The 23,832-nt window shown below is 40.5% G+C and overlaps 1 protein-coding gene across 1 annotated transcript in view; it reads left to right on the top strand.

Moving 5' to 3' along the window:
• The window catches only part of kcnh5b (potassium voltage-gated channel, subfamily H (eag-related), member 5b), a gene marked incomplete at its 3' end in the record, with an annotated part of 46,933 nt that extends 23,481 nt beyond the window's left edge, over positions 1 to 23,452 (top strand). The window contains exons 8-11 of the mRNA XM_062995424.1: positions 5,777 to 5,976; positions 6,331 to 6,583; positions 13,255 to 13,451; positions 22,427 to 23,452. Coding sequence (XP_062851494.1) covers positions 5,777 to 5,976; positions 6,331 to 6,583; positions 13,255 to 13,451; positions 22,427 to 23,452 — 1,676 coding nt within the window. The remainder of the gene's footprint in view (positions 1 to 5,776; positions 5,977 to 6,330; positions 6,584 to 13,254; positions 13,452 to 22,426) is intronic.
• Positions 23,453 to 23,832: the final 380 nt, after the last annotated feature.

Raw genomic sequence — 23,832 nt, 5'->3', positions numbered from 1 at the left:
GTGTTGTGCTGGTATGAGTGGATCAGACACAGCAATGCTGCTGGAGTTTTTAAATATCATGTCCACTCACTGTCCACTCTATTAGACACTCCTACCTAGTTGGTCCACCTTGCTGCTGTTTGAGTTGGTCATCTTCTAGACCTTCATCAGTGGTCACAGGACGCTGCCCATGGGGTGCTGATGGCTGGATGTTTTTGGTTGGTGGACTATTCTCAGTCCAGCAGTGACAGTGAGGTGTTTAAAAACTCCATCAGCATTGCTGTGTCTGATCCACTCATACCAGCACAACACACACTAACACACCACCACCATGTCAGTGTCAGCGCAGTGCTGAGAATGATCCACCACCCAAATAATACCTACTCTGTGGTGGTCCTGGGAGAGTCCACTGAAGAACAGGGTGAAAGCTGGTTAAAAAAGTATGTAGAGAAACAGATGGACTACAGTCAGTAATTGTAGAACTACAAAGTGCTTTTATGTGGTAAGTGGAGCTGATAAAATAAACAGTGAGTGTAGAAACAAGGAGGTGGTTTAATGTTATGCCTGATCAGTGTAAATCGATTTAAAAAAAAATTAAAACTTCCCAGTTTTTTCCATTGTAATGCTGGTGGCTCACTCAAACTAGGGGTTCAGTCAAACTCGTCCCATTTAACTCCAGCTGTAGCCATAATTAGAGGAATGAGAGGACACAGAGGTAACTTTTAGGTTGTCTTAAGGGTCTAAATGACACACCAGTATTATTATCAGCAGATAAGATCTTCTTAATGGGCGGCACAGTGGCTGTGTTCGATATAACCTTGTGAACTGATGAATCTTGTGTAATGAGTAACTACCGTTCCTGTCATGAGTGTAACCAAAAGTGTAAAACATGACATTTAAATCCTAATAAACAAACAAACAAACTTCACCTGGCCCCCAACAAGAAAAGTTTGTATACCCCTGTTCTACACCACATAAATCATGTTTTGCTGTATGTACGTTTTAATCCAGCAAATTGTTTCCAATCAGTTAGTCACGGAATAAGAACGGTTGGGGGGAAGGGTCTTACAGAGCTTGTAAATGAACTAGCAAACAGCTTTTCTAGCAGTCTGCTCAGTCATGGAACAGTTGTGTATTTAATCTGAACATCTTGTTCTTAGGCTGAAGGAAACCTTGTAGGATCAGAAATTGTGCTTATCAAGTCTTCATGAACATCTGTAATGCTTTTATTCTGAGATGCCTGCTGTATCCACTGGAGTCAAATTGAATTCACAATGAGCAGTGTTACTTTGCTGAATCATGTGATATTACGACTTTGCTTCCTGTAAAAACAGCTCTGTGTAGCGCTGCAACATTGAACCTGTGCCCAGATCTCAAGCAATCTCTAGATTACTTTGGTGCCGTGCCATGTTTTGCCAATTTGATTAATAATTTTTATCATTTTATTTCCTTGGCTTTGTGATTGCTTGTAAAATACATTTTATTTACGAAATGACAGTTGTAACTGCTTGTTCTGAAATATAAATCTGATCTTGTAAATCAAAATTTTTGTAGTATAAACTTGCTTAATCTTACTTAAGTAGCTGTCTGCATGACTACTTTAATATGAAACCATTTTTGGATCGGACCTTTCAGCCTTTTTCTTTTTGTTTCTTTAATCTTTTTTGCATTTTTTCTCCTCATTTCATAGTTTTCATAAATTTCCCCAATTCAATTCCACTGCTGAAGCATGAAGTCACCAAATGCTTCTTCTGGCTACACCAGCCAGCGGTTAGCCATCTTTAAATCTAAATCAATCAAAAGATTCTCCAGACTTTCATCTTGACAAAGTAAGTCTGTCACAGTAAGACTGCTGGGCCTGCGTCAGAGAAAATGAAACAATACATTAAAAGACTGAACAACAAATTTGAGCTTGTTAAATTATGACATTTATTGTCTTATTTTGTATTCTTGTTGCACCATAAACACTTGTAAAATAGCCATCCATTAATGTGTTCCTTTGGGAAACCAAAAATAATTGTTTACAATTCATTTTAAAAGTTTATGAAACTTTTTCTGTAACTGTATACATATACACTGATCAGCCATAACATTAAAACCACTTCCTTGTTTCTACACTTACTGTCCATTTTATCAGCTCCACTTATCATATAGAAGAGAATAAAACAATACATTAAAAGACCTAACAACAAATTTGAGCTTATTAAATTATGACATTTATTGTCTTATTTTGTATTATTTCTCAATTAGGGTCTAGTTCATTTCAGGACTGATCAATAGTGGGTTTAAATAACGTAGTAATCAGCGCTTCTAAATTTACATTTTAGTTTTTTGTATTCTGTTTATGCATTTTCTCCCTTTTTTCTCCCGACTTTAGCGTGTCCAAATGCCTGATTGCATCATGGTTTCTCTCCACTGATGTCGACCCCAGCTCTGATTGAGAAGAACGAAGCTAACCCACGCCCCCTCCGACACGTGGGCAGCAGCCGTATGCAGCCGGCTTAATATCCCACCCCTATATGAACAACAGGCCAATGTGGCTGATCAGCCCGGCCGGCAGGCAGAGCTGAGACTCGATACAATGTATTCGAGATCCCAGCTCTGGTGTTCTAGCGTGTGTTTTTACCACTGCACCATCTGAGCGGCTAAATCTACAACTTTTTGACCATGTTGTGTGTTTTAATGGTCATCCACTATATCTGAATCTAATAGAGCAGCTTTTGAATGTCAACATAAATCAAAATCCTAAAGAAAAGTTTCCAACACCATGAGGAATCCGTTTTTTAAAGCAAGGTTTTTCAAAAGCCAAAAAAAGGGAAGAGAAAGATAATAATAATAATTAAATAAATAAATTTTAACAGGCACATAAACACGAAATGAACTTGTCCATGAACGCCCCCTTGTGGAGGCTTAACATTGCGTCTTGTAAACCACAGTGGGACCAGATCTTTATTAATTAAGTATATTAAAATATTTTTTTTTTTTAATGCATTTTCTCCCTTTTTTCTCCCAATTTTTAGCACGTCCAATTTTTTACCCAATTGCATTATGCTTCCTCTCTACTGGTGCGGACTCCCGCCCTGATTGTGGAGAGTGAACTGACACACACCCCAACTGCATCTTTTCACCTGCATGAGGCGAGTTCATATGCAGATCAGCCCTGTGCACGGAGAGCCACACCATGATTGCATTATTCCTCTACTCTATGCAGACGCATACTCTATGTGTCAGCCAGCAGAGGTCGTAATTGCATTAGTTATGAGGTCTCTATCTGGCTCCCTCCTGGATGAACAACAGCCAATCGTTGTTCATGTAGCCACCCAGCCCAACCGGATGGCAGCTGAGATTCGATACGATGTATTCGAAAGCCCAGCTCTGGTGTGCTAGCGTATTTTACCGTTGCGCCACCTAAGCGGCCTTGTGTTTTGTTTTGATGCGTTGTTTGTGTTGCCTGGGTTGCTGTAAAAATCATGAAAAAAAAAGTGGGTCGCTTAAAAAAAGTTTGACAAACCCTGTTTTAAAGGAATAATGCATAATGAAATGTATGTATTACTATTTTATAACTTAAAATGAGTTTTATCAGCTCTCAGATGCATTTTAATCAGAATAAAAAACTTGATAGGTAAGGGTGCATTCTACACCGTGACTTACCATACTACCACCACACAACAGTCTGTAACTGGCTGGCTCATGTAGATCTGGAAGTGTTTCATCATCAGTTCCACTTTCACTGTTCTGAGATTATTAAATGCATACATTGTTATTTCTGCACAGTTGGAACTGACCCTCCATCTGTTCACATTCCCATTACTAGTTAGCCATCTGTTTATCTGAGGAAAGGATTAAAAAATGAGGGCTTTGTTGTGCGTGTGAGCTGTTCCAAAACAAAAGGGTGGATGAACACCTTGCCTCACTGGGATTTGATTCTTTTTAAAGTAACACAGTGTCATGCATGATGGTCCCTCTGCAACTTCATTATGTTTGCTCTCTCTCTCTCTGTGTGTTCCTGCTAGTCAGGTCCTTTTAGGCCTCATTACATGTTGTTTAGCTTTATACTGATTCCCTTCAGACTGACGTGTCCTCTTATGACTTTTCAACCTTCATAGTCATCACAACAATCTGACTTTAACAGTAACTCATCTCTGGAACTTCTGATCAATTCTGTTGTCTGAAATGATCAGCCCTCGGGTGGCCCAAAAGACCCATAATGAGTGGTGCTTCAAGACTGGCTGTGTGCTCAGATAGAATGCCTTTATTTGTCATATATTCATATACAGACGTACAGAACAACCAAATTCTTTCTTTACGTATTCCAGCTTGTTTGGAAGCTGGGGTCAGAGCACAAGGTACGGTGCCCCTGGAGCAGATAGGGTTAAGGGCCTTGCTCAAGGGCCCAACAGTGGTTGCATGGTAGAGCTGGGATTCAAACTCTCAACCTTTCAGCCACCCACTAGAGCTTTATTCAAAAGCCTTATTTGGCATTATTTGGTCAGTGACCTATTCTGTCTAGTTGAGGCACAGATAGACTATCTCTCTGTATATATCCACTGCTGTCTGGTGTAAAGAAGCATTTGGCTTTGCATGTGTGTGCCAGCCTGTAGCGTTACTCAATTATTTGAGGTTACGGCTCTGTTAAAGCCTTTTGTTAAAGCCAATTTTTCTCCCCTATTCTAGTCGTGTCCAATTACCCTGATTGCGTCCTCTATACTGATTCGACCCCTCACCGCTGACTGAGGACGCCTCTCAACTGACTTGCGCCCCCTCAGTACAGACTGCAATTTTGACCTGCACGAGTCGAGTTCATACACTAATGGACGCTGTGTACGGAGGGTCACACCCCCATCAGCATTATTCCTCAGCCCCGTGCAGGCTCCATCAGTCAGCCAGCAGGGGCCGCAGTTGTACCAGTTATGAGGACCTATGAACTGACTCTCTACCCTATAACCCTGAACAACAGCCAATCGTTGTTCATGCTGCCGCCCAACCCAGTCGGAGAGGTGCAGTCGAGATTCGATGCGATGCATTCAGAACCTTGACTCTGGTGCACTAGCGTACTTTACCACTGCGCCACCTGAGCGGCTCATTCGCACAAAATTAAAATATATAATATAATTTATTTAATAATATATTTATATATGTATATATTATATATTTATTAATGTTAACAGTTGGTGTACCACTTGCTAAACATCTTCCATTAGTTTACACGTTCTACTCCTGGTTAGACTGCTTGTTTGAGTATACTTTCTGTTTTAACTTGTGCTACAATCAAACTGTGTAGGTAATTAAAGCTACTCCTAAATTAGATCTCTTGCTGTAGTAATTTCTGTGGTCAGTTTGCACTCTGTGGATTAGTTAACTACACAGCTAGATTCTCATATCTAGCTACGTATCTCATATAAGAACTCACGCTGTTGCTGACTCAGTATTTTCAGGTTGGGTGGTGCTGTAGAACTATTTTAAGTGAGGTTGCTATGGAGAACAGGATTGGAGAATGATTGTTGCGAGGCAGCAGATACAGTTTCAGATTCTTTCAAATCTGATTTCACGACAAATCACATACATCATTTTCTCAAAGACCTGAGAAACAAACTCTGGAATGTTCAGACTCTTCAGAAGCTCTTGGCTGTTTTGCTTCTACAGTTAAAATCAAAAGCTTAAGTATACATTTGGCATTGTCCTGTTAAACAGTAAAATGTCCAGGCTTCTAGGACGCAGTTCGAGCAGCATATTGCAGTCTTAAACCACCATCCATTGCTTATTCATTGACAGATTTTTCTCTTCGTGCCTCCTCCAGCTCTTCTGTATGCCACCATCTTTGGAAATGTGACCACCATCTTCCAACAGATGTATGCCAACACCAACCGCTATCACGAGATGCTGAACAATGTGAGGGACTTCCTGAAGCTCTACCAGGTTCCCAAGGGTCTGAGTGAGAGAGTGATGGACTATATCGTCTCCACTTGGTCCATGACCAAAGGCATTGACACTGAGAAGGTGAGATATATGGCTAAAACCTGAAGCTTTAAGATACTTTGAGGACTGGCTGGTAGAGGCTTAGATCAGATCAGGTAGAAGCTTTGCATTGCAATATTATCTCATAGTTCTTGGTGCCATAATGGGGAGAGCTTCGGCTTCACCCTCACTCGTTTCTGGATGCTTTCTAGTAGCTGTCTGACTTACAAATTTGCTGTACAATACGAAGGTCTCTCTCAGTCTCTCAGAAACGTACTACCAATTACTAGTCCTCCCACCCTCACCATTTCTAATGAAAATATAAAAGTGTGGAAACTTTTTGAAGATCCCTCATATTTATTTATTTCCACTGATTGTTTGTTCCTGTGTCCACAGGTGCTGTCCATCTGTCCTAAGGACATGCGAGCGGACATCTGTGTTCACCTGAACAGAAAGGTCTTTAACGAGCACCCTGCGTTCAGGTTAGCCAGCGACGGCTGCTTACGCTCCTTGGCCGTTGAATTTCAGACCATCCATTCGGCTCCCGGTGATCTCATATTTCACTCTGGGGAGAGCGTCGACACCCTCTGCTTCGTCGTGTCCGGGTCACTCGAGGTCATTCAGGATGATGAGGTCATCGCAATTCTTGGTGAGTTTACGGTCCGTTTACACGGGGTCATTTTAACCGGGTTTATGTTATGGGTCTGTATGAATTGTCCAGACATTTGGTATTCAAGCAAAGTCAAGTCAAATTTATTTGTAGAGTACTTTTTATTTACATTGTCTCAAAGTAATTTTACAGAATCAAGGACCAAAAACCCCCCTGCTTACAAAGCCAAGCACAAAAATGGCCAAACATTACTGGAAAAAAACCTGAAGAGGAAGCAGACTTAACAGGGACCCATCCACCAGGGATAGCCTACAGCAGGGTTTTTTAAACCCTGGGTCATGACCTTTGGATGGGTCAGAAAAAATATATAATAATAATAATAATAAATGAATAAACAAATTTGGACAGGCACATAAACACAACAAAAACTTTACATTACGTTAGGCTTTATGTTACATCTTGTAAACCACAGTGGGACCAGATGGCCAAATTTTTTTTCTCTCTTTTGCTCAAATTTCCCCCCCAATTTTCTCCCCTAATCTAGTCATATCCAATTACCTTGATTGCGTTATGCTTCACCTCTACCGATACAACCCTCCACTGCTGACTGAAGAGCTTCGCAACTGACACACGCCCCCTCTGACACATGCGCAGTACCAACTGCCTCTTTTCACCTGCACAAGGCGAGTTTATACGCGGATCAGCCTTGTGCACGGAGAGCCACACCCTGATTAGCATTATTCCCCAACTCTGCGCAGGCGCCATCAATCAGCCATCAGAGGTCATAATTGCATCAGTTATGAGGAACCCTGATCCACCTCATCCCACCCTGAACAACAGCCAGTTGTTGTTAATGTAGCCACCCAGCCCAGCTGGATGGCTCAGCTGAGATTCGATACGATGTATCCAAAATCCCAGCTCTGGTGTGCTACCAACTGAGCGGCCAACATTTTTATTAATTAAGTAAATTTCATTTTGTGTTTCGATTTGATGCATTGTTTGTGTTGCCTTACAAAAGGTTTAAAAAAACCCTGGCCTAATTCAATTTGATTAAACAAACCAGATGAATATAAAATATATTTTGTGAAGTTATAACCAGTGAAGGCCATAAAAAATTCATCATCTTTCAGTTCAGTCTGTGGTAGAATAAAGTTTAATGGTAAGTTATGGACATATTGAGTGCAGACACGACAGATTGTTATCATATTCAGCAGGAGCGGCATTGTTGTCATGGCAGCCTAAAACTTGTAGGTGGGTAAAAAGGTTCACGTCAGAAACACCTCGGGGTAAAAACAGAAAATGTAAGTAAACTGTGATATAAACAAAAGCATTAACAGTGACATGTTGTTGCACCCCTAGTTATTACAGCATGACTAAAAGGGATAACTAGGATGTAACACAGTCATGACAGCTTTCATGTGACATCAGTACCATTTAGTTGAACTTGAAACAGTGGTCGGTCTACCAGTAGTTGTTTGTTTGTTTGTTTATTAGGATTTTACACATTGTTTATGTATGTTTTACACTTTGGTTACATTCATGACAGGAACGGTAGTTACTCATTACAGTAGGTTCATCAGTTACTCATTAGTTACTCATTAGTTACTCATGAGTTACTCATTACACAAGGTTCATCAGTTCACAAGGTTATATCGAACACAATCTTGGACAATTTGGTATCTCTAATTCACCTCACTTGCATGTCTTTGGACTGTGGGAGGAAACCGAAGCACCCGGGCGTAAACCCACGCAGACACGGGGAGAACATGCAAACTCCACACAGAAAGGACCTGGACCCAGGACTTTATTATTCAGGAGGAACTTTAAAGAGAAGACATAAGTAAGAAAACAAGGAATTTCATTCTATTAGAAAATTCTTTAGAAGAGTGTAAGGTCACATGTCCATAAGCAGAAGCTAAGGTGTTATTAGATTATGTAGGACAGTGATTCAAAATACAAAAGCACTTTGTAAAAATGAACAGAATGAAAGTTGTGAAGTGGTCTTGGAACAGCATTTGCTGTGGATAAAAGTTTTGTGTTTTTTTCTGACTTTAATATTTTCAGCAGATTTTTTTCACCCTTAATGTTGCATTGATTGCATTTCCATTTTATAGTTTCCTCTCCTTAAAGGCCACCCCGCGTCCAATCAGAAAGCTTATTGAAATCGAGGGCTGACTCGAGCCTCCATAGGGACTGACTGGTGTGGGGTGTTAATCACTTCCCACGGGAGGTCTGGGTCGTCAGGAGAGAGGCAGGAGGAGGCAGAGAGAGACAATAACTCCTGCGGCGATGATGGAGGGAACAGCAGAACGACTCTGTGGGGGGTGGCGCAGCAGGGGCATGAAACGGTGAAGAGTATTCACTTGTGCCAGCCTTTTGGAAGCCACGTTCAGTTCTGACTCGTAATGACTGGTCTTCACCCGCTGGGCTTCAGCCGCTTCACACCCTGCCAGCTCATTTCTTTCTGCCGACTGTTAGTCGGGCACTGAACTAAAAGTAGAACCTGAGCACACTGCTAACTATTATGGATGTTAGCCAGCTTTGCTATTACCTATGCAGCCTCAATACGGTAATTGTGAGCAGACGTGCTCCTTGGGATTCAGGTTCGTTTATCAGGGCCAGTCGCTCTCTGTGAGGAGTTTTACATGTTCTTCTTGTGTCTAGGGCCCTACTAAATTCACAGAAAAATGTGCTTAATTTCACAGACCTCTTTTTTCAACAATCACAGATTTCATAGTTTTTTAAAGAAAAGAGCCACATTTTACTGCAGTCATTAAATAACACTCATACATTGAATGATATAATAAATGGAAGCTACAATACACAGCACAGCCCACCTTAATGGTTGAATGTAAACCTAAAACATTCAGCGATGGTGCGAGGCTCTGTCTCAAATACGAAAATACCTCTGCGTCCACAGAATTGGTTGGGAGTTTTCCAAACTTAGTTACTAAGTTGTGTTTTAGCTGCTTTAGACTTTGACATCTTGGACATTTTGACTAAGCAATTGCTAACTGAATTGCCATAGGATTGCTAGGACCGCATCATAGTGCAAATTAACCAGTCAACGTGAGGCACCTCAAAATTGTTAAATCGCTAAACATATTGCATATTACACGTGGGCCAGCTGTAGTCTAGTGGTTAAGGTACTGGACCAGTGATCAGAGGGTCACTGGTTCAAGCCCCACCAATGCCAGGTTGCTGCTGTTGGGCCCTTGAGCAAGGCACTTAACCCTCAATTGCTCAGACTGTATACTGTAACTGTAATGTAAGTCGCTTTGGATAAAGGCGTCTGCTAAATGCTGAAAATGTAAATGTACACGACAAACAGCTCATTTCATGATCCGTGACATGATTTTCATGGCCGTGAATTAGATATTATTGCCTTACCTTCAGGTACTTGATTTTCTTTCACCTATCTAGACATGCAACAGGTGGAGTGGCTTTCTTTCCTTCTCATTAGCACAATGAAAGCACACCATTAGTGAATCAGCATGTACAATATGCTTAGTTAATAACATAATTCATTATGCACTGTGTGCCTGTTGTATCAGCTGATTTAAAGATAATTGGCCTTTCATGCTCAGACAAATCTGTTCACTGGGACCAGTCATTAACATGGTGAGGTGAGATGGAGAGTGCTACCTCTTCCGTATTCTTTTGCGACTCATGCTGAGTTCTTGATCAGACAGTAGGAGTAAGGGTGCATTCACATGAGAAGCGGCAAAACCGCTTTTGCGCTGACTGTGTTGTTGTTTCCTGTAGTGTGGTGGTGCTGCTTAACTTGTCGCTGCACTTTGTTGCATTGGGCTCGCGATTTTAACTCTTGCTGCAACACTCAAGGTTCACCCGTTTGAACTTTGACCCAGTTTGCCTTTTCAAAGCGCCTCCAATGAGACGAACTGTTTGATATGACATAGTAAAAGCGACTGTATAAACAGCGTTTAACATGAACAAAGCTTAACACGACTTATTGTATTAAAACAATGACAGAAAAATTCCATTAGTGGAGAGAACTTATGAGCAGTAATAATTAAGAAAGTCTTCCTACCTCGTTCTTTTAATGCATTAAGCTTTTTTTTTAACAATAAGTTCTCAGAACCCCGAGCTATAGCACAAGTTTAAAAGTGAAACAGTGAGAAAAATACAGCTAAACATAGATGTATGTGGATGCTTTCAGAGTGGATTTGATGGTCCACACAAATGCAGATTCGTCTCATATTGGCACTTTGATGGCTTCTCATTTTACACTACCTAGTGCATTACAGGTGTATGTACAAAAATGGCAAAGCTGTTTCATAGTATTTGTGTACTGTTGATGCCCTGTGATAGACTGGCGACCTGTCTGGGGTGTTTCCTACTTTTCGCCCAGTGAATCATACCCACTGTGACCCTGAATAGGATAAAGCAGGGTTAAAACAGACAATGAGTGATAAGTGTGTACTGTTGACTCAGTATCTGTATTTATCCGCCAAGTACCAGGTGTACAAGGAATTTCTCTTGGTGTCAACAAAGTTTAGATCCAATAAAGTAATATATAAAAGGTATGCTACTGTATATATATAAACATAAAATAGAGGCACATAATAGTACACTGTTAAACTGTTAAAATGTGCAATGGAGATATTAATACAAGTGTAGACCTATAAATATGTACTTCATGTAGTTAAAGTGCGTATGTGCGCAGACTGCAGAAGGTAAATGTTTTCTATGTTGAGAGACTTAGACCATATTAAGCAAAAAATCTAGCTCTTACTTAATATACAGCCACCACTGAACTGTGTTAAGGTTATTTTGGGTTTCTTCCCAGGTTTAAAGGCACCAGCGACCCGTCAGACGAGACACAGACACACTGTAATACCATTGATCTTATTCACTTCAAAGATTTAGCAATGATAGTACTGAATCAGTAATAGGACATTTATTCCATTATTCCTTTAATCCTGATTCACTGGTTTCCTCTGCAGCACTTATTACAGTGTCCATCAGTAATTATTATTTTATATTAGCTGTAAAGTCTCCAAAGAAAATTTGATTTCAGTAGGATTTATCATTTATATGTCTGGCTTTTTATTATTACTTTATTACTGTTTAATTGAAAAGCAAAGCACAGTTTATTTTATATTGATCCTCTCAATAATCCTCAAATGAAATCAGTTGAATCCTACAGCTAAGAACAGTAAACGTATATCTTATTGTCTGCCCCTATTTTTGGTGTTGTACTAAGATATAAACATTAAAACAATAATTCATTTTACACATCTGAAAGGGTGGCCCAGAGGGGCTCTGGTGTTGTGCCACAGTCGGGACAGTTGGGAGTCTACATATAGACATGATTGGCTGTTTAAGGGGTACGGAGGGGGGTTGCAGAGGCTCTGCGGTGAACTGGAGTTCTCTCCAGGGTTTGTTAACACATTGGACCCAGTGATTCCAGGGGAAACCAGAATGGTGGAATGGGATGTACTAAGAAGCTCAGTATGATTAAATGTGGCTCTGTCATTTCACATTTCTGCACAGCTAGAGGTGCTTCCTTTTACTATGCATTCTATTACATATTACAGAGTGACAAGGGATCATCGACTGTGGGAGTGTGGTACCCCACAATGCAAAAACATTAATAATGGTTAAAAAATTTTAATAGTAGGAAAAGTGTGGAGTGATTATGTGTAGAGTTTTGTTATGATGTGACTTGTGGTGCATTTTGTCTTCGTGTTACCATTTTTTTTAAGTGTGTTTCATTAAGTGACCTGTCTGTTCCGTTTCCTTGTTCAATATAGTGGGAGGGATCTGCTGTATATCTGATCTGGTATCTTTTCATGCTTTTGTAACTCACACAAGGGCGATTCAGATAAAAAGTGCTGCCTCCTACAGTTAAATAGCAGAAATGTTTTCTTATGTCTTATAGACTCCAATATTATAATATTATAATTTTTTAAATAGCATCTTATTATGTTATTAATAGAAACGCAGAAATAACTGGTACAAAATGTAAAAAATGTAACAATTAAATAAAACTTTTTATTGGCTCCCAGGTGGCGCAGCGGGATATTCCGCTAGCACACCAGCGCCGAGATTCTGAAATCCATGGGACTATATGGGCAGGTCGTCAAACGCTGTGTAAGGACCCAGATTGGCAGATAGAAAGGCACCTGTGCCGAGTGCATAGGTGAAAAAGGGTTCCACTAAGGGCTGTGTGTGGGTTGGAGGAGGTGTGAGCAGCATTATAACCACCTCGACTGCAATCAGGGATCCCCCAGCAGTGAAAGACAAATTGACTACGCTAAATTGGGAAAATGCATACATTTGTTTGGTGTAATATGTGATTTGTTCTGTTTGTGTATTTCAGGTAATTTACTCATTATTTATTTATTAGGATTTTAACGTCATGTTTTATACACTTTGGTTACATTCATGACAGAAACGGTAATTACTGGTTACACAAGATTCATCAGTTCAAATTCTTTAATATCAAACAGTCATGGACATCTCCAGCTCACCTCACTTGCACGTCTTTGGAGCTCCTGGAGGAAACCCACACAGACACGGGGAGAACATGCAAATTCCACACAGAATGGAACCACTCCACCTGGGAATCGAACCCAGGACCTTCTAGCTGTGAGGCGACAGTGCTGCCCTATATTTCAGATAATGATGATGTGATTTATCATGATGAATTATTGATCTGTTATTTTTTTCTCTATGTATCTCAGGTAAAGGTGACGTGTTCGGTGACGTGTTCTGGAAGGAGACGACGTTAGCTCATGCGTGCGCTAACGTCAGAGCGCTAACCTATTGTGATCTACACATCATTCGGAGAGAGGCTCTGCTCAAAGTTCTCGATTTCTACACGGCCTTCGCCAACTCCTTTTCTCGAAATCTGGTCCTCACCTGCAACCTGCGCAAAAGGGTAAAAAAACGAGCACACACAAACACACACTTGCCTTGTATTTATTCCAGCGTCACACCAGGAGTTATACATATAGGTATGTACACCCCTCCTAATCATTGTGTCCAGACCTGTTGCTGATATATACCTTATGTACCCCATGAGTAAGGTCCATAAGGACATGGTTTGACTAGTTTGGTGTGGAGGAACCCAATCAAACACCATTGGGATGAATTGAAATATAAGTTGTAAGCCTGACCTCACAAATGGTACTAAATTACCACAAATATCCACATGCATACTCCAAAATCTTATGGAAAGCCTTTCTAGAAGAGCAAATGTTTTAGTTGTGAGAGGATTTGGGGGGGCGGGAGGGGGGGGGGGGGGGGTCAATGTTAATGCATATGATTTTGCAGTAGTACACGGTCGACTGTGGTATTGTGTAGCTCATGAATGAAGTCATGTTTCGTGAGCAGGCTTGGTGGGTATTTAAGGTATATATAGGCTGTCTTCACATATATCCCACGTTGCTGTCATGGGTAAAAGTACCATGGGTAAAATTGTCTTGCCTGGGGCAGATGGGATCTTTCAGTAAGACAATGCGACATGTCACAAGGCTAGAAATGTCCGACATTGGTTGGAAGTGCATAACCAAGACTTCCAAGTACTACCCTGGCCCCCTAATTCCCCAGTCATGTTCACTCTATGGATCTTCCCCCACGTACCCTCCAGCAGCTGTGGGATGCACTGCTGTCAGCATGGCTCCAGATACCTGTGACAACCTACCAGGACCTTATTGATTCACTTCCAGCCCGTCTAGCTGCTGTCCGTGCTGCACATGCCGGTTACTCTGGATATTAGCTGGTGGTCATAAAAATATGACTCGACTGTGTATTATTACCCAAGAGCATTAAGAGCATTAGTAATAGTTAAGGTAAAACACTAAGCTACTAAATTCAAACTGAAGTTTAATTATCTGTAGTCTATAATATCAGTAAGGCTCCCTGCACATTCAGGACTAGACCTTTCCTGAATCCTCTTATTATAACTTAGCATGACTGCATGAATAATTAAGAGGTTCTATAATCCGTTCACATTGGCGAATTGCCCTGCCTCGACCTTTTTCAAAGGTTTTTATTCAAGCATTTTGGCATCGAGGTTAAAAAAAACACTTTTAATCATAAACAATTAAACTATCATGCACATCACCCTGATCCATTCTACTGCCAAATGTTTGTCTGTTGAGATTACTAGGCTGCATGCTTGATTTTACAAAATCTGTGAGCAGTGCATGTACCTTAAAAAGCCGAATCCATTAGTTTAAAGGGGCGTCTAAATATTTTTTGCTGTGTAGTGTGTCAGATGCATTAAGACATAAATCATTTCTGAGGTGAAATGGTTTTCTGCTTTTTCTAGTCCTTTATTCTGAGATTAATTCATTGCTCTTTTGGCTCGGTGAGGAGTCTACACATATCGGAACCAGTCCAAGTGCTGATGCAGAAGTGTGTGTGTGTGTGTGTGTGTGTGTGCACCTGGACTCCTAATTATTCTCTGACAGTCAGGACAACTGCAGTGCTGAACTGTCATTAGCAACGAACGTGACATTTTTAAGCTGTCTCACAAACACACACATACACACATACACACACACACACACACACACACATACACACATACACACACTTGCGGTAAACAGTTTTAATGATTTTTCAACTTATTTTCATTTTTGTGGCCTTTTGAAAATCTGCTGCGTCAAAAATATAATACCAGGGATCTTTAAAAAGTTTCCGCACTTTTATATTTTGGTTGGAAACGGTGAGGGTGGGAGGAGTAGTAATTGGTTGTGTTTGAGAGACTGAGAGGGAGCTTATAGTCTGGATTTAGCACACCTTTTTGGACCCCTCAAAGAAGCTTTAAGGGGAAGAAGATTTTCATTTGATGATGTGAAAGCAGCGGTGCATCAGTGGCTACACGCTCAACCAAAAATGTTGAACTAATGCAATTTCTCTAATTCTCACTACATTTAAAAATTCGGCGTTTAAAAGACCTTTTCTATCCAATAGCAACTTTTAGTTGTGACTAAATAATCCAAGCAATAAAAGGTTAAGAAAACAAAAATCAAGAGCTCAACAGTGGTAGTGGTGTAGCTTTAACCAGTGACCTTGCATGTTTGTTTGTTTGTTTATTAGGATTTTAATGTCATGTTTTACACTTTGGTTACATTCATGACAGGAACGGTAGTTACTCATCACACAAGGTTCATCAGTTCACACAAGGTTATATCAAACACAGTCTCTGACAATTTAGTATCTCCAATTTACCTCACTTGCATGTCTTTGGACTGTGGGAGGAAACTGGAGCACCCGGAGTAAACCCACGCAGACATGGGGAGAACATGCAAACTCCACACAGAAAGGACCCGGACCTCCCCACCTGGGGATCAAACCCAGTACCTTCTTGGTCAGGATCACAATAAATTTAGGACCACCCAGGCACAAAACACATTTCCAAAAAAGTTTGCCTGTTTTGTAAAATGTGGTAGAAAAGAAGTATCTGTAATATGTTAATTCTCTTGAATATTTCTTCAGCGAATTAAAGTAGAAAGTAAAGATTTCCAATGTTTTCACTCGCCAACAGTATTGTAGTATTGTAGTTTGTAAACAGAGGTGTGTTTAGCCCGTGTTCCATCACTTTTTTAATTTATGAGACTTTTTAATGGTTTAGGAACTGTGGTTGCTTATTGTTGCAGTTTTGCAAGTGGATTTTTTCTCCATTCTTGCTTAATATGAGACTTAAGCTGCTCAACAGTCTGTGGTCGCCATCCTCTGATTCTTCTGGACTGCAGACAGGCCAGTACAGCACCTGCATTCTGCTCAACAGTCCGTTTTTGCTGTCCTCTGATTCTCCTTTTCATGCTGTACTATACATAGATCTGGACTGCAGAAATTGTTACCAATTCACCTGCTTATTGTGGAACACTGAAACTTGAATATTCTGTAAACATTTCACTCATATTTTGCCTCTGTCCCAACTTTTTTGGAGTATATTTTTTGGAGTTTCCCCTCTGGGAAAAAACCTCGCTGTTTCCCCCTTTTAGTCTGTTAAATCGAGCTTCCACTGTACATGTTTACTTCAGTTTTGAATGTCAAACGAGGCTAAAATGCTTACAACTTTTTAGTCATTACTCTTGATATAGTCCTCAATGTTCTCACCAGTCTCCTAAAATCCAACTGAGTACCGCATCCGTTTTAACATCCACGTGGTCTTCTCGTGCCTTGGGGTGCCCATCGTATTGCCGTCCTGGGGGTCACGGGTGTTGTCCATGCGGAGAATGTGGTCGGCCAGTCGGAGTCTTCGGCGTGCTACGATGTTGTGAAGCTTGACCGCGCGGCTCCTTTGGAACACCTCCTCATTGGTAATGTGGTCGAAGTAGCGTATCCTGAGGATTCGGCGTAGGCACCGTTGCTGGAAGACGTCGAGCTTGTTGTTGATGCTCGCCGATGACTTTCAAGTCTCACTGGCGTACATGGCTGTTGGTATCACGATGGAGGTGAAGAGGCGGAATTTGGTCTTCAGGGATATTTGGCAGGCATAAACAATAAAAATGAGAATGATAATTTTCCCTCCTTAGACTGCTCCCATATTTAGGAGCTGGCACAGCGGATCTGATACCAGACTCAATCGTCCTGTTTCCCGGCTTGGGACCGGCACTCAGAGCGGACTGACAAGTAAACCTCCCAATCGCTAAGCTGTTACACGGCCCATTGCACCCCACCCTACCCCCCAAGTGAATATGTCCTTTGTATTTTGAAACAGTTTGGTCTTATTTAAACTTACTAAGTCAGATTTGTTTCTGGTCATTAATAAGTTATTAATCATATGAGAAGAGCCTGAGGTTTGAAAGAGTTTCTAATGAGTATTCATTACTTTATATCATTAAATTATAAACTCAGAATCTCCCGCTGATGAGAGAAACCACCACATTAATATAATATGACTTATATAATGTGTGTGTATGTCAGTGTGCGTGTCAGTGTGTGCGTGTCTGTGTTCCTGTATGCATGTGTTTCTGTATGTGTGTTTGTGTGAGTGTGCTTGTGTGTGTGGGTGGGGGGTTGGATGGGTTTATAGATACTGTTGTTGATAAGTTCTGTTGTCTGCCTGCAAACCAGGAAAATGAGTGTGTGTGCAATTGTATGTGTATGTGCATGCTTTCATGCGTGTGTTGGGGAGGGGAGGCACTTAGATGCTATTTTTGACGAGTCCTGCTGTCTGGCTTTGAGACAAAAATTTAGTGTGTGGATGTGTGTATGTGGTTGTGTGTATGTGGTTGTGTGTATGTGGTTGTGTGTATGTGGTTGTATGTATGGGGTGGTAAAGAAAGTTGGGAGTGTCTGTTAAAAGAGCAGGTGGGTGTTTCTGAAGAAATAGGTGGGTGTGTCTACTGAAAAGCAAGTGGGTGTGTCTATTGAAACAGGTGGGTGTGTCTAATAAAGCAGGTGTGTCTTTGAAAAAAGCAGGTGGGTGTGTTGGAAGTAAACCAGGTGAGCGTGCCCACTTAAAATGCAGATGTTTGTTTAAAAACAATAACATATGGGCGTGTCTGTTAAAAAAAGGAGGGTGTGTCAACTCCAGTCAGAAACAGCACCTTCTGAAAATAAATGAATGAATAAATGAATGAGGTGGTAAAAGTTTAAGTATCAATACAAACACGTGCAGACTGCCAAGACACATTTTTATAAAGTTTGAAGCCTCTGAAGAGACACGTGATGAAGCTAAAGACCATCATGAATAATTTAATGTGGAAGCCTTCCCTCCCACCACGGCACTGATCACCCTCCACTGAGCCCAAGGAGAAGCGCTGGAGGAGGGGAGGGGTGAAAGAGGGGAAAAGAGGACAAGAGGTAGAAATATATACATAATTAAACATTGGATCTGCAGAGTCAGAACTGTGGCAGGATAGAGAACAAGTACTTCTTCTCACGTGGAGCACAAGAACTGCACGTGAATACAGAATGTACACTGATCAGCCATAACATTAAAACCACCTCCTTGTTTCTACACTCACTGTCCACTGTTATCAGCTCCACTTACCATATAGGAGCACTTTGTAGTTCTACAATTACTGACTGTAGTCCATCTGTTTCTCTGCATGCTTTGTTAGCCCCCTTTCATGCTGTTCTTCACTTTTCAGGACTCTCCCAGGACCACCACAGAGCAGGTATTATTTGGGTGGTGGATCATTCTCAGCACTGCAGTGACACTGACATGGTGGTGGTGTGTTAGTGTGTGTTGTGCTGGTAAGAGTGGTCAAGTCACAGCAGCACTGATGTAGTTATTAAAAACCTCACTGTCACTGCTGGACTGAGAATAGTCCACCAACCAAATATATCCAACCAACAGCGGCCCTTGGGCAGTGTCCTGTGACCACTGATGAAGGTCTAGAGCAGGGGTGTCAAACTCATTTTCACCGAGGGCCACATCAGCATTATGGTGGCCCTCAAAGGGCCGATTGTAACGTATCCTGCTGTGATTGCAGTCTGTTGTTTTTCTTGGAGGCTGAATTCTGCATTTATATTGTCCTCCTTTACCACAGACACGACCTCATAACACAAGAGACGCACCGGTTTCTCTTCCTGAAGCACAAACTTGTTTTCATTTTCATTACATTTCCTCCTTCTGCTTAATTTTCTTACTTATCTTCTTGTACATTTTGGGATTATGTGTAAATATTTATTAACATCATCTACTGGCGGGATGTGTCACTTTGCAGGTCACAAAATCAGCATGCGTTTTGAGAGATGCAGTTAATGTAGGATTTTACAGTGTATTTTAAGACAATCATTCTGCCCTCACTAATAGTTTATCCCCCTTTCTCAGCTAGACAGACAGACAGACAGACAGACAGACAGCTCTCTTCAGAATACAGTCGGTTTTATTTGCTTCCCAGCTGTGTGATACACTGTGTGCACCAGAATGAAGTAAAAATACAAACAATAAAAACAATAAAGAACTTAATACAGTACAAGCACACAGCTGTAGTCAAGTGTTACATCTGGTACAATATGAGATTTAACCAAACGTAAAATAGTGCTAACGAGTTAGCATTTTGTGTAAAGATACTAATTGCTATAGTAACGGTAACAATAGTATTTAATTATGGTAAATTTTTAACTAAAACGCTGTGATATACTCACTAAACATTTACAAACAACTGAGAATATCAACGCCACTACTTACAGACGATGCTTTGGTATTATACTGCAAGATAATTATTTATATTTATTATTATTGTTTACATTACTACCCGCGTTCTTTTGCCGTAAAAGTCACATGGCTTCTCAGCGAAGGTCAAAGTTAATTGCCATGACTACGATGCCACTGGTTGCCGCTTAAAGGCGCAGGTGTCCCATTAAATTATAAGTGCGTCTCTGTAACGACTCGAACCATCACAACAATCGTACAGTCGTTTAAGCTCTCGCGGGCCACATAAAATGACGTGGCGGGCCGGATCTGGCCCGCGGGCCGTGAGTTTGACACCCCTGGTCTAGAGGATGACCAACTTAAACAGCAGCAATAGATGAGCGATCGTCTCTGACTTTACATCTACAAGGTGGACCAACTAGGTAGGAGTGGACAGTGAGTGGACACAGTATTTAAAAACTCCAGCAGTGCTGCTGTGTCTGATCCTCTCTTACCAGCACAAAACACACTAACACACCACCACCATGTCAGTGTCACTGCAGTGCTGAGAATGATCCACCACTTAAATAATACCTGCTCTGTGGTGACCCTGTGGGGGTCCTGACCATTAAAGAACAGGGTGAAAGCAGGCTAAAAAGGTATGTATAGAAACAGATGGACTACAGTCAGTAATTGTAGAACTACAAAGTGCTTCTATATGGTAAGTGGAGCTGATAAAATGGACAGTGAGTGTAGAAACAAGGAGGTGGTTTTAATGTTATGGCTGATCGGTGTATGTTTATTCATTTATTCATTCAGTCTGTTTTAAAACCACTTCATTCTGGTCTGAACTGTAGGTTCATTGGTGAGTCATAATTACACTAAGATTAAATAAACCTGTGATGCTGTATAAACCCTAAACACAAATACTAAAGATCCTTATTTTATTTTCATGAATTTATTATTTCTTATTGATTATTTATTTATGTATTTATTTATTGTTTTATTATTATGTTTTTATTTTTATTTTTTCACTGTGGATGATCTTGGATAGCCATTTGTGAATTGTAATTGTGTGCAGACTGTAAATAAAAATGATTGGACAGATTCCATTTACGTTTGTAAGAATTACTCAAAAAGCAGCAGGATTAATCCCACTTTTAAATCACGTCTTTTCGCAGATCAGGGGTGAAAAGCTTCAGGGGAAAACAGTTTTTCTTTCTTTAATTACATTAGCACTGTGGATAGAATTGTGTTCAGCAAATATGCAGCCAAGCTTGTAGACTGGAATGACATCTACACATGATTGCTGCTATGAGGGATCTGCTGCTTGTTTCTAAAATTAACAATCTTTCATAAAAAGCAATAACCTGAGTCACTGTTAATAATAAACCAGGAGTGAAGTGTGCATGAAACAAAGCTGCCATTATTCACTGGGAAGATGAGCTTTCTCAGCTTTATCCTTCCTGCATCATTCAGAATCGAAATCAAGACTAAATCATCAGAAATGATAAAACATAATGCAAAAGTAGCATAATTATATAAGTATAATCTGGGTCAGGTTTGCAATATAAGGGAAAAGTTTTGATGTTGTTTTACTTACATATTGTGATTAACAAAAAATATTTTACCCTAAACACTTACAGTATTTACAGTATGTACATACTGTACAACTCAGTCAAAAACAATTCTTCTTTTATTCTTTTATTCTTTTTATTCAAAATTATTCTTATGTTCTTATAATCCTGCTGCTTTTTTAGTAATTCTTACAAACATAAATGGAATCCGTCCAATCATTTTGTATTACTGTCTGCACACAATTACATTATCATAAGGAATGTACTCCTTTTGTATTATGGACATCGTAACATCATATTATGTTATTCGTATTATCAATAATACAACATATTTTAAATGACATTATTGATAGTTTTTATTATTATTATTATTTTTAATATTATTATCACCTGTATTTTTTTCTTTCCATTTTATTTTCAAGATTATATTGTAAGCGCCCAGGTGGCGCAGCGGGATATTCCACTAGCACACCAGCCCCAAGATTCTGAACTCCTCTGGTTCGAAACTCGGTGTTGCCACCGGTTTGCTGGGCGCCATCTAGCGGGCATAATTGGCAGTGCTTGCAGCAGACACGGTTCTGCCAGGGCGGGATGACCGGACTATGTGGGTGTAAGGACCCTGATTGGCAGATAGAGAGGCGCCTGTGCAGAGTGCATAGGTGAAAAAGGGTTCCGCTAAGGGTAAGGCAATCAGGGATCCCCCAGCAGAGGAAGACAAATTGACCACACTAAATTGGAAGAAAATGCATAAATAAAATAGAAAAAAAAGATTATATTGTCAAGAATTTATTTGACGTTTATTTTTAAATTGTCAACATGTGGATCTTTACATTGTTTTTTTATAGAGTGATTTTTAAATTTCATACATTTTATTTTAATTTTAGTTTTACTTTGCATTATTTATATTGTGAAATATTTTTTATTTTGATTCTTTAAAAGGGGGGCATACATTTAATTTCATTTAGGGCAAATTTTCATTTAAATAAAGTAAATAATTTAATAATTTATTTTGTTTGTTTTGTATTGGGAGTGATATATTGGGTGTTTTTTGCTTTATGTCTAGTACATTGTTTTCTTTTTGTTGTATTAGTTTAAGTTTTTTGATGACTGCATCTACCTTAGAACTAGATTTTTTAAAATATAATGCAGTGTTTTTGGTGATGAAACTCAGTGCACATTCCAGTGACCTGTAGACAAACATTAAATGTTAATAAATGTAATTTTTTCTTCTTCTAGATCATTTTCCGTAAGATCAGTGATGTAAAGAAGGAGGAAGAGGAGCGTGAGCGCTCAAAGAACGAGGTGCCACTGACCATCCCTGTGGATCACCCGGTCCGAAAACTCCTCCAGAAATTCAAGCAGCAGAAGGAGCTACGCAACCAAGAGGCCTCAGCACAGCTTGACCTGGAGAAAAACCACACACTTGGATTCCAACAGCGCCATCACACTCATCTACAACACACACATCCATCCATCCAGATCCCACAAAACACACTTCAAGCGGTGCAGAACGGAACAGCAAGCATGGGTTCCTGCAGCAGTGTGGTCACCATCTCACAGATCACCCCAATCCAGAACTTCTCCAAACCTAATGATCCGCGGAAACAAAACAACTGTGACGTCATGGAACTTAAACCTGCTGGGGATCAAACCCCAAGCACTGCACGCTTAAAATTAAGCAACACAGCACAGGCCACAGTGTCTGGAACCGGACGCAGCTGGATGAGGCTGAAAAACAATATGACTTCCCCAGGTTCACCTAATAGGGACAGAAAGGAAGGACTGAACAATGTGATCAAAGCTGCGTCCATGGAACGCCTCTCACCTGAGGTCAAGGTCCACATTGAAGAAGTCGTCGACATTGGCGAGTCAGGAAAGAGCTCACTTCGTAAAACAGACTCCTGGGATAGCGGCTTGACCCAAAGTGATCAGAGGCTGGACCATGTTGAGGAGGTACCGAGTCCTGAACCAAGTAGTAGCTGTTGTGAAGACGGACTACCGAGGCATCTATTTTCCAACCATGAACTTTTATTTCAGGCCACACTTCATGAGGCAAGGCAAGAACTACGGGGTGAGATCCAGGCTTTAGGTACCAGGATGGCTGTTTTAGAGGAACAAGTAGGTCAGATCCTTAGATTGTTATCAGAGAAGAACGATCCACTAGATCAGACCCTCACTCCTCAAATTCACAGATCTAAATCCAGTGACTTCTACACACTCTCTACACCAGGTAGTCCTGATTCAAGTAATAATGAAGGTTTGATCTGATCGAAAGCGAAAAGCAATAGCTGCACTTTCACACCTTGTGGACCAATCAACCATTTTCTTTAGTCAAGATCATTTTGGCAAGTTGTGCACCAAGCTTCTAAAGTATGATCCAGATCTTGGTCACAGTCAAGGTCTTGATTTTGGACTGCCTCCAAGTAAACCTAACCTAAGTTTTTAACCTAAAGGTGGAACATGTTTAAGATCACACTTTAGAGTGCAGGGTAAGAACTACAGGAAAAGAGATAAAGCTCAGACTGCCAGGATGACCCATTAAAGGAACACATAGGTAAGATTTTCAGAGTGTCACATCCTTGTCAGGGCCTGCCTCCTAAGCAAATGGTTTAGTTTGAAGTTGATGTGATTAAAGTTGTGGG

Source organism: Trichomycterus rosablanca, chromosome 5 (assembly GCF_030014385.1).
Source record: "Trichomycterus rosablanca isolate fTriRos1 chromosome 5, fTriRos1.hap1, whole genome shotgun sequence".
NCBI classification, from domain to species: Eukaryota; Metazoa; Chordata; class Actinopteri; order Siluriformes; family Trichomycteridae; genus Trichomycterus; species Trichomycterus rosablanca.
This window is presented reverse-complemented; position numbering and strand designations above follow the sequence as displayed.